The sequence below is a fragment of the Phyllopteryx taeniolatus genome, chromosome 11, assembly GCF_024500385.1.
Source record: "Phyllopteryx taeniolatus isolate TA_2022b chromosome 11, UOR_Ptae_1.2, whole genome shotgun sequence".
Classification (NCBI taxonomy): Eukaryota; Metazoa; Chordata; class Actinopteri; order Syngnathiformes; family Syngnathidae; genus Phyllopteryx; species Phyllopteryx taeniolatus.
In genome coordinates this window covers 16,006,102-16,022,060 of record NC_084512.1, presented here as the reverse complement: position 1 = coordinate 16,022,060, position 15,959 = coordinate 16,006,102, and the positions used below count along the sequence as shown (strand labels likewise).

The 15,959-nt window shown below is 42.1% G+C and overlaps 2 protein-coding genes across 2 annotated transcripts; both read right to left on the bottom strand.

The window, feature by feature from the left end:
• Positions 1 to 620: 620 nt before the first annotated feature.
• On the bottom strand, positions 621 to 5,601 carry LOC133485930 (uncharacterized). Its single transcript, XM_061790330.1, has 2 exons — positions 1,590 to 5,601; positions 621 to 757 (listed from the first exon to the last, which is right to left on the bottom strand). The coding sequence occupies exons 1-2, from the start codon at positions 2,649 to 2,651 to the stop codon at positions 749 to 751; spliced, it is 1,071 nt and encodes a 356-aa protein (XP_061646314.1). The 5' UTR covers positions 2,652 to 5,601; the 3' UTR covers positions 621 to 748.
• Positions 5,602 to 5,639: 38 nt separating this feature from the next.
• LOC133485929 (uncharacterized) lies at positions 5,640 to 14,443 on the bottom strand. Its single transcript, XM_061790328.1, has 3 exons — positions 14,321 to 14,443; positions 13,746 to 13,809; positions 5,640 to 10,591 (listed from the first exon to the last, which is right to left on the bottom strand). Exon 3 carries the CDS (start codon positions 10,428 to 10,430, stop codon positions 5,649 to 5,651), a length of 4,782 nt encoding a protein of 1,593 aa, XP_061646312.1. The 5' UTR covers positions 10,431 to 10,591; positions 13,746 to 13,809; positions 14,321 to 14,443; the 3' UTR covers positions 5,640 to 5,648.
• Positions 14,444 to 15,959: the final 1,516 nt, after the last annotated feature.

The window sequence follows — 15,959 nt, the reverse complement described above, 5'->3', positions numbered from 1 at the left end:
CATTTTCCAAAGCAACAATTTGTTTTTGTTTTACTTTTCTCACGTCACCAGTCGGTCATCTCCATAAAGTCATCCAGTTCACTCATAGTTATTATATCACTTGGCCGACACCTTGAATGGGCTGAGTTATCATTTTCACAAAAGCTTCCTGCAAGCTGGTTTGTGTCGCACTCTGGGAAGGACACATGTGTGTTGTAAACAGGGTTTTGTGTTTTGTTTGTGTCATTAACTGTATCCATGTATGGGGTCTGCTCAGGACTGTACTGTTGACTTTCAGATTTCTGGCCAATTTCATTGGATTGATTTGTGTTGGAGTTATTTTTGAAAAAGGGTTCCTCCTGGACTGAAACTCCTGAGGATGACCTTTGGGAAGGCATAGAGAAGATACCTGGGGGTTTGTGAAGTGGATAATCTTGGTATCCTTTATAAAGTGTGACAGGCTTCTCAGCAGGAGAACCATGAGAGAGAAGCTCTTGTTGCTGCTTGAGCTGCAATTGGGGTTGGAAATTCACCTGAGGGAATAGTGGCTGAGTCAACACAGACTGGAGATGAGGTCGGAAGATGTTCTGGCCAGACTCACGGACATTAAGCTGAACATACTTTCCGGTCTCTGGATCAAAGAAAGTCTTCGTTTTCACCTCAATAGGTGCATCTACAAGAAAATATTGGCCAGAACCAAGGTCTTGTAATACCTTGCGCTGGGTCAGTGGATAGGACTGGGGATAGCTTGTCTCTACATGGTACTGTGTCACCGGAGCTGAGTGGGTAGCATAATGGAGAGTGGGAGAAGAAGGAACATGTTGAACCATCTTTGGAGCAGCAGGGTGAGTGATTTGTGCAGAAGCATGAGTGGGGGACACTGGGAGTAAGATGGGTGCAGTGGCATGAGGGGTGGCAGCTGGATGGGAGACAAGGGCAGGAATGTATGGGAAGACAACTGGATGGGATACAGCAGCAGTGACATGAAGAGTGGTGGGTGGATGGTTTACAGGTGCAACATGAAGGGAGGGAGCTATATGGGTTACAGAAGCCGTGGCAGGAGGGATGGTGACTGGCTGGGATGAAGGGGCAGGGATATGAAGGGAGGCAACTGGGTGGATTAAGGATGCAGCGGAATGGGGTGAGGCAATTGGATGTGCTGTGGGTGAAATCACATGAGGGGAGGAGGCAGAATGTAGGGACACAGGGGTGGTGGCATGATGAAAGGTAATTGAATGCAGTACAGGTGTAGTGGGATGAGGGGAGGGGCTTGAATGTAATGCAGGTGCAGTGACAGGAGGAGAGGCAGAAGGGAGGGAGACGGCGGTGGCGGCGTGAGCAGAGGTGACTGGGTGGGATACAGGTGCAGGAGAAGGAGAGGCACTTGGGTTCGACAAGGGTGCAGTGCAATGAAGGTGTGATACAGGTGCAATGTCACGAGGGGAGGCGACAGGGTTGGGAGCATGAGGGGAGGCATGGAAAGTGAGGTGCGAGTGCTGGTTCTCTGTGGGTGCAGAGCGTAAGCTAGGCCCAAATGTCGGTGCATGGGTGAGGGAGACGGGTGGGGAAAAATGCGGAGAAGCCACAGCATGGCGGTTTGAGGACCATACCTCGGTGGGGGCAGCAGCAGGCCTACTGGAGGCTTCCTGTTGTGGTGTCTCTGCAGGGTTGGTTGCTGCACTTTGTGTCACCTGTTTCCTTATCCTATGAGTAGTGAGTCTTTGTGCCCTGCGCAAGGCTTTGTCACTCTTTGGGGGAACAGCTGGAGGTTTTCCTAACCGGGACATATCACTGCTGAAGCTACAGGCTGATACCGGCCTCTCGTAATCATACAGCCCTCTCAAATCTGCCACGTCAGCTGCACTCGTAGCAAAACTCTGTACCTCCTCGGACATGTTACTGATGACCGATCGAGAGTCATCATCATCCAGAGCATTGCTTCTCCGGGAGAAGGACCTGTGATGTGCAAGAGCAGCTGAATACTCTTGTGTTGTAGATACGGGCTGAGAGATACAGGATTCGTTAATAGGAGCAAGTCGGGTTGATCCTGTGACAACGTCAGGATTGATGGGAGTTCCGGTGTTACACCTTATTATCTCCTGTTCATCCTTTTTTCTCTCTGCTCTCCGTTCCATCGGGGAACCCACTCTGGACTCTTCTGCAAAGTTCTTATGAAAGCGTGGTTTAACTGATTTGGTGAGAGAAGAACCTTTAGTGTTATCCTTTACTCTGAACATCAATGGTTTGCCTCCAAGAGCAGGGGAGGAAGTATTGGAGCGTGGAAGAGAAGGAGCAGGAGATGGTGGAGCTTGAGGCCTGTGTAACCTTTTGTGTGATCCAGAGTCTTCACTTTGCAAAGATGGATTGTTTCTTTGTTGGATAGGTAGCAGGGTGTGTGCTTGCCTTTCTTTGGGTTTCTCATCTGTAGAGGTGATGGTGTAGTACTGAAGAGCATCCATCAACAGTGCTGCTCGTTTCTGCTCCTCCTTCGTTGATGCATTCTCTCTTTGAGCTCTTAAATGTTCTTCTTCCCTCTTAGCTGCAACATCGTCTCTTATCAGCTCTTCAGGTGCACTCACCCTCTCACCTTTAGCTCGCTGCTCCTCTCTTAGTTTTGCACTAATGTTCTGTTTTTCAGCAGCACGACTTGTCTCTTTTTTCTTGTGTGTCATCTGTTCGACTCTTTTCTGCTTTTCTCTCCTCTGCTCTCTCTCGGGTTATCTTGAATCTCTTGAATCGTTTTTATCCTTGTTTCCTCCGCAAGTCTCTCCTCAGTCCTCTTGGGTCGACGTTGCTCCTCCATGAGCACAGCTCTTATCCTTTCTTCCTCCTGAGCAGTTCTCTCTCCCTGCCTCTGTTCCAGTCTCCTCCTCTCCCCAACCGATACGCTTCCTCCCCTTTCCTCTTGGGCTTTTTGTCTGTTTTCTCCTTCCCTTTCAATCCTTCTTTCATCATTTGCTTGATTTGTTCCCCTGCCCTCTATTTGTTTTGCCTTTCTTTCCTCCTCCATTCTTTGTGCTGTTTCTTTGAGTTTTTCCCAACGTGCTGCTTCTCTTTGTGCATGTTTTCTCTCTTCTGATATGAAAGCTCTCCTCTCCTCTATCATAGCTTTCGTGTCATCTGCAATTGTTTCTTCCTTTCTCTTGGAAGCTCCTTCTTGCTGTTGTTTTGCACTCCCCTCTAGCTTGGCTTTTGTCTCTTCTTGATAAGTCTCAAGCTTTTCTTTTCTTGATTTTTCTGATTTTGTTTCGCCTGTTGTGTCTTTCTTTATAACGTTTCTAATTTTCGAAGTCCCATCTTTGTAAACTGGCTCCAGGGTGGGTTTTGTGTAAGAGTCTTTATCCATGAGCACTAAATTATTAATTGTGATCAATCCTGACATTTGTTTATCTGGATTTGGAGTGTCAAGGAGTTTTTGTTGTTGTGACTGAGGGCTTTCTCTTGGTTTACTGATTGAGGAAGATGACATTGCTGCTTGCATAAGAGTATTACTTTGTTGACTCACTATTTGTTGACCAATCTTAGGGACCTCTTCTCTGTGTACCTCATTTTTAACGTGAACTTTATGGGTTGTTTTTCTTTGGGCGAACTCTTGTATCTGTTTTTCCAGAACTCGCTCATGGTCTTTGACATCAAAAGTGTTTTTCTCTCGTTTTTCTTTCTCTCCCAGTTTGAACATACCTGTTCGCTGATACTCTTTCTCAGTAATAGGAAACACAACAGGTTTGGGCTCTTTGTTGACTTTGGTGTTGGCTTCTGTCTTTTTTGCCACACTTCTCTCTTTCATAGAGTGCTCTTGTGGGTCAGCAAAGAACAAAGGGCGTCTGGTATGACGAGACCGTATCAGTGGAAAGAATCCTTCTTTTTTGTGAGGAGGGAATTCCTGAATTGTGTTTTCTCTATCTTCTGAAACAATGACTTTTAATCTGGCATAGTCTGCAAGGGCTGATATCTCAGGAATCGTAGACACTCTGTCCTTTGGTTTTGATTTCACTTCTGGTTCCTCCCTTGTTGGCTGTGAAGTTTTCGAGTTATGTCTGTCTCTTACTGATAAACCCGATCTAAATTCTGACTGCTGTTTTCTCACATCCACCGTTTGGGCAGCCACCATCGTTTCACAGTTCTGCAATTCTGAGGGACGATCAGTTTGTTTCAAAGAGTTCTTATCTATTACACCCCTTGTGCGTGTTCTCTTGCTCTCATCTTGAACACTGCTGGTGGAAGATTCTGACTTACTCTGATCCGACGGTCGGTCAGAATGTTCAATTTCCTTTGAAACATCTGAGACATCTCTCTGTGTGTTATTATTTCTAAATGGTTCTTCAGGTATCCCTTGAACTTGGAAGTAGTCTCCCTCACTGCCTTGTATATTTGATATTGTAGTCCCATGTGCTATGTCGGTCTCCCTGTCTTCTCTTGCTGTATTTCTGCTGTTGTGTGGATCCACGATTTTCATTGAGTCAGCCAATTTTCTTACACTAGCTAAAACATCTTGGACACTTAATTTGCCTTCTAACTTCTCATTTTTCTGCTCCTCACAGCTTTTTGAAGCATGATGTTTAGCTTTATGATCTTTGATTGCTGCGCTCATGTTTTCACTAACACTAGATGTTGCGCCATGTTGATGTTCCTCAAATGCAACCAGTGCCACATCAGAGCATGTTGTGCTCTGACGTTTCTCCACACTGGCTATCTCTATTGCTGCTGGTACAACTCTGATGAAAATGTTGTCTATATGAACATCTTCCAGCTGATTCATTTCTCCTATGTGTGTCTCTTTGTGTTCTGGAGATGCATTCATGCTTTCAGTCTTGATTAAATGGGGGATGGTACTGTCATTTATATTTTCTTCCAGCAGGGGTGCATGCTTATCCTCTATCTTGCTGTTTTTAGATGGATTTATGGCAGGTGTCACATCCTCTTCCAGGAATGATGTGACAGATTGAATTTCGGCAACAACTTTGTCGGAATCCTGGATGTAGTTGAGCCCTGAGTTTATTACTTTGGCTGCAACTTGTTTTAATTGTGGAGTAATTTCTTCAGTTTGAATATCCTTATTGTAGCAGTTCTTTGCTGGGTCAGAGGTTTCAAGTGTGCATCCTGCGTCCATTTCTGCTGCTGTTGTGTCTTGTTTATAGTGAAGGAGTTCAGTTTCGGCTGGTGCTTTATTTATAGAATATAAAGTGAGTGTGGGGTTCACATCTTTCCCAGCCATGGGTCCTTTGACTTGTACTTTGCTTTGTGGTCCTGCTTTGATATTAGAGCACTGCTGCAGGGGAGAGGCCATTTTCTCACTCACATTCTGAGTGACACTTTTCTCTGTGGTTTCCTCATGATGAATATTCATACCAACTTTAATTGGACTTTCCTTCTCTGTAGGATGAGTTTGCTTTGCATGTGTTGTGCCAATATGTATCAAACATTCACTCTTCTTGTTCATTTCTATACTTGCACTGAGGAAACTTGTGTCAGGCTCAGCTCTACTTTCATTGCTTTCGTCAATGTTCAAAACTTTGTGATCATTGTTCACTAATTCAGTGACAATTATTCCCATGATCTGCAAACTGTCCTCTGCCACAGAGGTGTTAGTCTGCCCAAAGACAAAGTCCTTGTGAACTACTCCCTGTTTGCTTGTAGTTTGCAATGACTTCATTTTGTCGATGATTGAATCAGGTTTGTGCATAATTGATTCCAATTTCAGCCTTTTCAGAGTTTTCATCAGGCTTTATCGCCAGTTTTTCTTTGCTGTACTTTGATTCCTGATCCTTATTTGTTATTAGTGACCTGATTTCATGATGATGTGGTTGCTGTTCTGTGCTCACAGAATAACCTGCTGTCTTTTTCATCTCTGGGGGTGCATTTTCTGGTCGTTGCTGGTCGTTGCTCTTCATGGGTTCTGTGGGAAGTTGCTTCTGCCATTGATTGACAGTTTGAGTACTCATTCCCTCAGAGCTGCGAAGTGCCTTGTCTTCCATTACTGATGATCCGGTCTGTTGTTTAGTTGTAGTATTACTGGATATTGAGGTTTCATGGCCACTGAGCACCTCATGCAATAGAGGTTTCTGTTTTAAATGAAGATTCTGTCTTGCTGGGAGTGGTTTGGTGACGGTTTTAGATGTACCGACCTCTCGTAAAGCGAAACCTTCCATCAGGGCTGAAATCTCCTTCTCGGCATGAGCTTTTATTTTCGAAGTAAGAATCTCCTGTTTTGTCTGAGCTTTCTCTTTATGGGGCAATACTTTCAGATGCTCCGATTTATCTTTTCTTTCAGGATTTCTAACAGACTCTAAATGTGCATCATCAGAACGAGAGTCAGGATAAGATGTTTCCAAATTTGTAACTTTGTCATCCTTTCCAATATCAGCAACTATGTCACCAGTTGCTCTTTTATCTGCACAAGGAGGTAAATGGTCTGCTTGAGATAATTTGAATTCTTTGGATGACTCACTGTAGATATAAAGACTCTCATTCCCTTTACTAAATTTTACTTTCTTATTATTGTTTTCACCACTGTTTGTGGGATATTCATCATTTGATTTGTTGTTATTAACTTTTGTATAAATATCAAGTGACAGAGCTGATGGCGTCACATTGTCATCGTTTAAAGAAATGTTTGTCTCTGATGACATTTTGTGTGACAGTGAATTAATAAAGCCATATTTCTCTCTCAGATTTTGATAATAATCAGCCCCATGTTTTTCTTGATTTATATTATATGCTATTTTAGCAGCTGAATTGTCCTTTGGTTGATGTATTTGTGCTGTCTGTTGTATGACAGTCACCTCTGCCAAACCATCTTTGTTTGCAACACCTTCCTCCTTTGGGATAATTGTATATCTGACTTTCTCCGTTTGCTCTCCCTTCATTTTCTCCTTTATCTTTGCTAGCTCTGCTTTAGCGTTGGCTAACTCTGTCTTAACGCGCTCAACTTTACTGGGTTCACTCTTGACATGATGCTGTATTGTTAGAATTTCTGTGGGCTTTGATGATCTTTCCTTTATGTGTTGGTGTTTTACTAGTACTACTTTAGCTAGCTCTATGTTGGTTAGCTCCATCTTAGCCAGCTCTGCTTTTCTGGCAACAGAATTTGTCTCTTTGGCGTCATGTATCTCTTCTTTAGGTTGAGCATTGACTTGTGATTCTTTCTCAGCTTTCTTTTCATTCTGTTTGTCTTTTTCACTGTGTACTTCCATTTTTGCACTAGCATGTTCTGTTTTAGTTTGTAGTTGAGCTTTTTCCATGTTTAGTTGGTTTGCTAACGTTTGGTCACTTTTAACATTATTCGTTTTGACGTTCTCTAACATTTTCTGTTCTCCTTCTTGTTCAATTGTTCTCGGTTTTGCCTTAACCTCATCTATTGTGATCTTGTCTTTTTGAGATGGCTGAGTTTTAACTGATTCTAATTGTCTCTGTTTGCCTTTTAGTCCTTCCAAATCAGCTTGTTCTGCTTGAACCTGTTCAGTCTGCACACCTCTCATCTGTTCAGCTTGTACTTTTACATCATTTGTTTCTTTATCATCTCTAACTTGAGTTGGAGCTTTTGACGGTTTCTCATTGGTTCTCTCTTTTTGCTTCCCTCTCATCTGCTCTTTTCTTTGCTCTTTTGCTTTAGCTTGTTCCAGTTTGACCTTGTCTGCCATTGTTTCATCTGTCTTTTCTGGTCGTGCTGGTTCTGCTTCAACTGTACCATTCTGCCACTGCTGAACATTGGACTGCTCCATTTGTCTCTGCTCTGATTGTATTTGTTTTGATCTATTTTGTACAGCCTTGACCGCAACTGATTGACCATACTTCACTTGGTGGACCCTTTCTTCCATCTCAGGGACTGATGAACTGTTGTGGTTATTATATGTATTTCGTTGTTCAGCTGTTTTTGGCTGTTCTTCCTTGAACGATGCTCCACATACTTTTCTCTGACTTGTTTCTTGATTGTGCATAGTTTTGTCTGTGTCTTTATTCCCATTTCCATACATGTTTTGTTGGAAATAATTCTCTATCCTGTCCTGTCCATAAAATGTTGGGTTTCGTACAGACAAATTACACTGTGGGGTCCTCTTGGCTTCTTGATTTGTGTTCTGCTGGCTCTCTTTTTTGTGGTCATCTCTTTGTGAACTGATCTCCTTTATGGTGATAGCTTGTAGGTTAGCCTGAGCATGTTGGTGTTTTTCTTTGAAAGGTGAGGTCTCTTGTTTCCATGGAGCTACAACTGCTTTCAGAGCCAGTTGTTTACTGTTTGGGGTATTTGGACGTCTGAACCGTTCTTTCGAAACATTGCTATAATTCTGTTTATTCGGATTTCGTTGAGATTCCTCAGTGGAATGCCTCACATCTGCTTCTTTTAAATGGGCACCTTTGCTATTTAAATAGTCACTTATTTGAATGTTTTCACCCGTTGGCCAGTGCATATCTGTGGTGTTGTAAGATAATTTATGTCTGTATGCCTCCCCTCCCACTTGAATGCCCGCCACGTCCTGCTTAAAGGGAGGAAATGATGACAGGTCTTCACTGATATTCTGACCAGTAGTCAAATGATTGCTGGTGTAATTTTCAGGTATGTACCCAGAAATTTGGACCGTCTCACCTTTTCTCTGAGCTGTCTTGTAGTCTGAAATGTGCCCTGTATTGGGCTGAGAATTAATTCCTGGAGATAAAGGTCTGGGGCTGTAATAGAGTTTAACATGTTGATGTGGAGGTGCATCAGTCCAGCTGGAATCCTGAATGTCTATTTGTAGATACTCAGGCATATCAAGCACAATATCTTTGGATTCCTGGAGAGGAAGTTCTCTGCTTTTTTCTAGTGGCTCAAAGCCCTTAAATTTGGCAGGACTGTATGTACTTTTCACTCTCTTCCTGTTGTCTTTGAGATTGAAGAGGAGGCTGCTGGCTCTGGATTTATAACTTGACATCCTTACATCAGGAGTGCCCCCCCTGCTTTCGGCACGCACTGGAGGATGTTCCACAGTTTGGGGAGAAACTGCATTCTCTGTACTTTCTGGTGGCTCTGCTTGGGACACAGGAACCAGTGGCGAAAGCAGCTGGCCATCATTGGAGAGAATACTGGTGCTATGGCTAGCTACGTTTCGCTCTGTTGTGACGGCAAATAGCGTATCATTGCTACAAAGTGCTCCATGTCTCTCAGCTGTCATCTCTGGTTTGGTGTTGTGTTCTGTCATTATTTTAATCTGTTGGTGGAGGGCCTTAACCGAGCTGATGGTTTCCTGAGACATCTCTATGGTGGGGGATGTCATTGATGGTCGTTGGGATGGAAATCTGTTTGTTCCAAGACTCTGTGTCGTAATTCTGTGGGGATAATGTACCGCCTGTTCAGACTCACAGCGCTTCTCCAAAGCAGAAGCTTTCCGTAACCTTGTGGATGTTGAAATGGATTGTAAAAGATGGTCTGGCACCACGGGGGCCATCATAGTCCTGTGGTGCCTTTTAATCCCATCTATTTGGGGTTCCAGTGAAAGCTCCTTGTACATGGGAGTTTGGTCCCACTTAGGGAACTCTGAACAGTGCATAAACCTTGAGACGTCTGCTTGTTGGCAACTGTTATGGTCTCTCCATACTCTGAAAGGACTGAATTCACTGTGTATAAAGAAATTACTGTTACAGTCCAACTGCGTCATCATATTATGGTTATTGTGGGACAATCTCATAAAAGAGGAGGCAGCGTTCATGTGAGACACTGCAGCTGCTTCAGTTGAGTAAAGGTTGGTGTCCTGGGAGGGGAACTGACCAGCCATGGGTAAATGACCATTGGTGAAGTTTTGCTGATATGGTGAAAGCATGTTCATTAGACCTGGTCTATTCCAGTGTGCCTCATCATTCCACTCTCTGAGCTGATCCTCCATAACCGCTCCATCCTGAGAGTTAAATGCTCTGATAAGTGAAGAAACTCTGGAACGGCTTCTTCGATGCTGCAAACTCAAATCGGTGGCTCCATTGGTGAAAGAGCCAAACAGGTCTTCTCCAAGAGACCTGTTCTCCTGGGTCATTTCCATAAAGGATTGTTGAAATGTGGCAGAAACCCTCCCTTGTGTCCTCTCTCCACAGACATCCCACTGTGGATTTCTGTTCATCTCTGCCCCATACATTCCTTCATGGATCAAATCTTGTTCATACTGCTGCACCATCAGGCTGAAGCTCTCATGTGCTTCTTTTTTAAGCTCATTCCTGTCACTGTCCTCTCTTTCCAATCCACTTTGACTGAAGGCCCGCTGTCTGTCCCTGTGGATGCACGGTGACGATGAACCCAGGTCCGAGTCATTATAAACTGCCTCATCGCCAATGCAGAGACTCCTGAAGGCTTTGTCTGTGAGACTACGGACTTCACGGTCGGTCTCGTCCAGAAAGGATCCACCACTGGATGTGTCGCTAAAGCCTCCATCGCTGTGCTTGCGATGTCCACCACTCTTTCGGCTTGAGCGGCGTTTCTCCATTGACGTCATGATGAAGACTCGCCAACAGTGAGCATATTCATTCAAACTCTCACCTCAGAAACCCATACAATTTTTCATTGTAGAGTTTAAAAACCTTGATTTTAGGGTCCCAGCTACTAAGGAGCTGTGCATCTCAGTTGTCCTTCATCTGAACAAATACTGGAAATTCCCTATGAAACAAAAAAATTTGGAATTACCATTTTATCATCCACACATCATGTTTTAATTAAGTGAATGGTGGCTTTCCATCTCATGCAGCCCTGTTTTTGAACACCAAAAGGTATTTATGTTAGTTTCCTGGGAGAGAAGTCTCAGATTTAAAAATTAATTTATTAGCAAACTATGACAGAACAAAGTTTGTTCAAAATTAGTATAAGATGCTAAATCAAGACATTAAAAACTAAACATAAATGACAGGTTGCCAAAACAGACACAATTACAGTGAATCTAATACTGACACTTAAAGTAAGTCTCAGAACAAGACACTATTGAGACATATGAGGGCAGGCTGGGCCTACAAAACACACCAGACCAACATGATCCAAGTTATAAATCAAAAACTAAAATCACTATCAACCAAACACCAAGTCCAAAAATCATAAAATCTACAGTCCAGGCAGGAAGTGTGGCTTGTGTTTTGTTGCTCTCTGATGCATAGCTTTGCCTCCATTACTAATTCTGTACTGTACAGTATGTGATTCCCAAAACAGTCTTGCAAATCCCCCCACTCAATGAGTTTGACCTTACCGATCGTGTTGGCGACAATCTGTACCGTTGCTATGTGCACAAAAGACATGCTCACGTGAGTTATTTTGGGAAAACCAATTTTCTGTACCAGCCTTCTGCACTTAAACGACCCTAACCATGCACACATACATGCTTTATCTTAGATATATTTTGACCAAAAAATACATAATTATTTTACTAATGTACAATAGGTTGAAAAAAAAAACAACAAACTACATTAATATATTATTCTTACAGTCTCAATAATAACATGCTGTGAACTAATTTTACATTAGTCTCCTATTTGTTTTACCCAGTTTTGGCATAGGATCCAGCACACCCGTGACCATAGTGAGGATAAGCGGTACAGTGAATGGATGGATGGGTGATTAACCTCACACTAACATACTACTCAATTAGGTACATGTGTACAATCAGATGAGATCCAATACAAGAGCAGTATGGAATAGTCTTCATTTACATTGATAATAATGCGAATATTTGTATACAACTGCACTGCATCATACAATCCTGCTCACCAGTATTGGCACTCCTTTATTTTTTGCATAACCTGTAAAATATCAGAAATACATTGAAACTTATATCATCGGGATCTTCTAATTGGAGGTCCAAAGAAATTTAACGAAGAAATGTGGGTTTTTTTCAACTTAAATATTGTAATTTCAAAGAAATAAACAAAAAAAGCAGCAATATTGGCAACCCCTCAATATTTTTTTTGTTGCACACCCTTTGGCAACGATGACAGCCTCCAAACGTTTCTTGCATCCATCTATAAGCTTTTTGCACTTCTCAGGTGGTATTTTCTTCTACTCTTTGCAATTTGTTCAAGCTTTTGGACATTTGCAGTGTTCTTTTCCCCAATGGCCGATTTCTGCTCCCCCCAAAGATTTTCAATTCGATTGAGATCAGGACTCATTGCTGGCCATTTTAAAACATTCAATTTTTCCCTCTTCAACCATTCCTGTGTACTTTTGGATGTGTGATTTGGCTCGTTATCTTGCTGGAGGATCCATGATCTTCGACTCAAACCAAGTTTTCTTGCACTGGGTAAGACATTTAACTATAAAATCTCTTGATCATTTTCTGATTTCATGATACCTGTGATACAGTCGAGGCCTCCATTGCTCGATGTAGCAAGGCAGCCCCAGAGCATTATGGATCCTCCACCATGCTTAACTGTTGGCAGAGTGTTCTTTTCCTTAAAGCTTTTTGTATCATCTGTAAAGATACTGTTTGTTTACATTGCCAAAAAGCTCTATTTCTGTTTCATCTGTGCATAAAACATTTTCGTTTGGTGGCTAATTCATATCAGATGGGCACAGGCAATTTGTCACTGGTGATTATTATTTGTGATTTACCACAAGTCTAATTGGGTTTCCATACTGATTTACAGCTAAGGGAGCCAATACCAGTGACACAGCAAGCTTTACGTTTTCTATTTTTTCCTCCCACTGTTTAAAAAATGTTTTTATCATTTGCTCTTTTGTATCAAACAGAAGTTCTCCGTAGAAAAATGTTGTTTCACTTGATTCCTTTTCTCCAGGAGATATTCCACACTTAGTACTTAAACTTCATGGGTGCCAATAATGGTGAGCAGGACTGCACCATGAGGTGTTTCTAACATTCTAACATACTGTATAAAGACACACGAATTATTAGAAACAGCTGTCAGTATGATGCATTCCAGTTCCCCACCATCACAAACAACTCCAATAATAAAAACATATTGTTAAATAAATAAAATTGAGCACTTAGAAGGCCCAATTGCTAAATTTAGCATCTATATTAGTATATGACAATTATTTGATCAAACCCTATGAATTGGAATAAATCAAACCATTTATATACACGTAGCAACTTAAACAAATAAAAGCAATGACACATTGAAATCCATCTTATCCATTTTCTATACCATGTGTTGTCCTCATTAGGGTAACACGTGAGCTGGAACCTATCCCAGCGAATTTAGAGAGAAAGGCGGTGTACACCCCGGATCGGTCGCCAGCCAATCACAGGGCACATATAACCAAACAACCATTCACACTCATATTCCCAGCTATGGACAATTTATAGTCTTGAATTAATTATACATGCATATTTTTGGAATGTAAGAGGAAGCTATGGGGAAAACATGCTAAACCTACAAGGGAAGGTCGTAACCAAGATTCAAACCGGAGCCTCAGACCCGTGAGGCACCCATGCTGATAACTAGTGCAGCCTGCTAGTCCACAATACAATTCATTAGTCCATTGTTGTGGCTAAACAACATAATATGCTTCAACTTACTTAACACTTGTATCTAATCAGCGATTTTAGACAGTAAAAGGGTCATGGTGAATAGTTTAGAATCACTTCTATACCTGCTGTCTATTTGTATCAAAAGTAATTTTACATTGACAAAAAACATTCGAACACAGTTGCCTGATTTTCTTATAAGATGAAAACAAATCGTGAGACTTTTCTTTGTCAAATAAAACAATGCGTTAAGGAGCAGCAGTAGCATCACAGGCATGCCGTTTGGTTTTATTTGAACTGCCAAACTGAGGAGGATCTCCAAGTTCATTAATATCTTCTTACCTGGAAGCCATCCAGAAGTATTTAAAGAACATCTAAGCCCTGGAGCTCTGCTGCCATGGTGCACCTACATCACATAGAGTACTTTAAATATACATCATTTTTACATCATTTTAGGTGTAAAAGGATAATAGGGAACACAATACTGTTCACACACAACAAAAAAGTACAGTTAAATGTAGTTGTCGTTTACAGTAACAATCTAAAATGAGCACATTTTTTTGGGTAATAAAATCAAGTTGTGGGTTACATCTGTGTTCATTATTGCACGTGACTGGTTTATTTTTGTGCAGTGAGCGGCCCCTGACTAGAAAACCTGACACCACAGTGAGAGGTCCAAACATGGACAGAACTGCAACCATTTTATTGTTTCTAGCAATAATATATTACTTTATTTACTTTTTATTATTTCTAAATGGCAGCAATCAGTTGTCAGATTAGAATCAATCTGTGTACACTGCTTACATTTAAATCTCAAGATTTTGGTAACATACTAAATAAGATTTAATAGATCTTTATTGTCCTTCTAACCATCTAATTGGAATATCTTGAAACAAAAATGTCAAATGAGATCTTACCTTCCAAGTTTATATTCCATCATTTGGGCCTTCCAGGGATTCCATACCTCCCTCCCCCAAAAGGGCCTTATTGATGGGAGGGGGATTCTGCCTTATCCCCTCTCTGGCCACACGGTCTTCAACCACCCCCCCCCCCCCCCCACCCCCCACCCCCCCACCAATCCAAATCCTCTATGAGGTCCTCTTGGAGACCCGAACGAGGAAGCCGGTCTCGGGCCGCGGCGCAAACAGAAATAGAGGAGCTGTCCCAGAGAGAGTTCCCATCATAGGCGGGACAGAATGGGGGGCTTGGAGCTGGCGTCCAGGTCTACGAGATCCTGTGGTGTCGAGTATCACATGGATGAAACAAACAGCCTGGCAACTATTTATAAATGAGGACAGCTCACTCAGGAATAAGCTTTGGGCAGATTGGGAAATCTTCACTGTAGACATATGAAGAAATATGCTTCCAAAAATAACCCCCCAAAAAACTAATCCTATATCGTGTAGTTATTATTTTGACAGTAGGCTTCTAGTTGTGTGACATAAATGCCTTCACACTTACTGAACTCCACGGAGTCTCAACAAGCGGCCAACTGCTCGTCAATACAACTCAACGGAGGCTTCATATGCTGTCTTTTCCATCTTCCGTCAAACCTTATCACGGTCTAATCTACCCGACTACAGCTTCTCCCACCTCGCCACGAGCACAAAAGGCCGTGAGGGAGGAAGGTGGGCGGGCCTGTGCCCTCCCACAGCCTGCTGCTATAATAGGAGATTGCAGCAGCAGATCGTTTCCTGGGATTCTTGGCGGGTGCATGGCTGGCGTGGCAGCGTGATGGACACTCACACATGGACTGCCCGGACCCACACACTCTCTCTGCACACTTACTACTACATGTACTGTACACTTAGGTCCACAAGTATTGGGACAGTGACTGTTCTGGGGATTTATAAACTTCTACTATTGACGATCTAAATGTGACATTTACCATTTGGGAATTACAGACATTTTACACTATCAAAATGTTGGGAATATTCAGTTTTCAGGTGAAATTTCAGCACTATAACCTTTTCGGCCAGATGAACTTAATTTGAGCATCTTTAAACTTTTGAAGGTGCGTGTAACTGTTCAATATTCTAGTACGTTTTGCACAACTTGCTGTTCTCTAAGGGACTGAACAGCAAAATGCACAACAGGTGTTTGATCCATCAATCCTCCGATAACTTTCCTTGTTCAATTAGAATCGGTATTTAAACAGTCCTCTTCATAATGCTGTTCAGATTTTGACATCATGAGAGTCAGACGACACCCACATTTAATCAACATTACTTTGCTATTGCGAGGCTTCAAACAGGAGACGGGAAACACCCTAGAAAGGCATCCAATCCCACCCAGCCTTATTTGTTTTGTTGTACTTTAAAAACAAAACAGTTGACCAAATTGCTAAAGGCAGCATAACATAAACAAACAAACAAAAAATAAAAACATAGCAAAGAACAATACATATAAATGGATGAAATACCAGTTATATGACCATTATAGAACAAAGGTAAAAACACCAATTGGAATGAATAATTGAAAAAAAAAAAGTTTCTCAAACTGAGGTCAAATTAAGCCTTTTTTCCTTAAGCCTTCACAAGACTTCTCTGCAGCCAC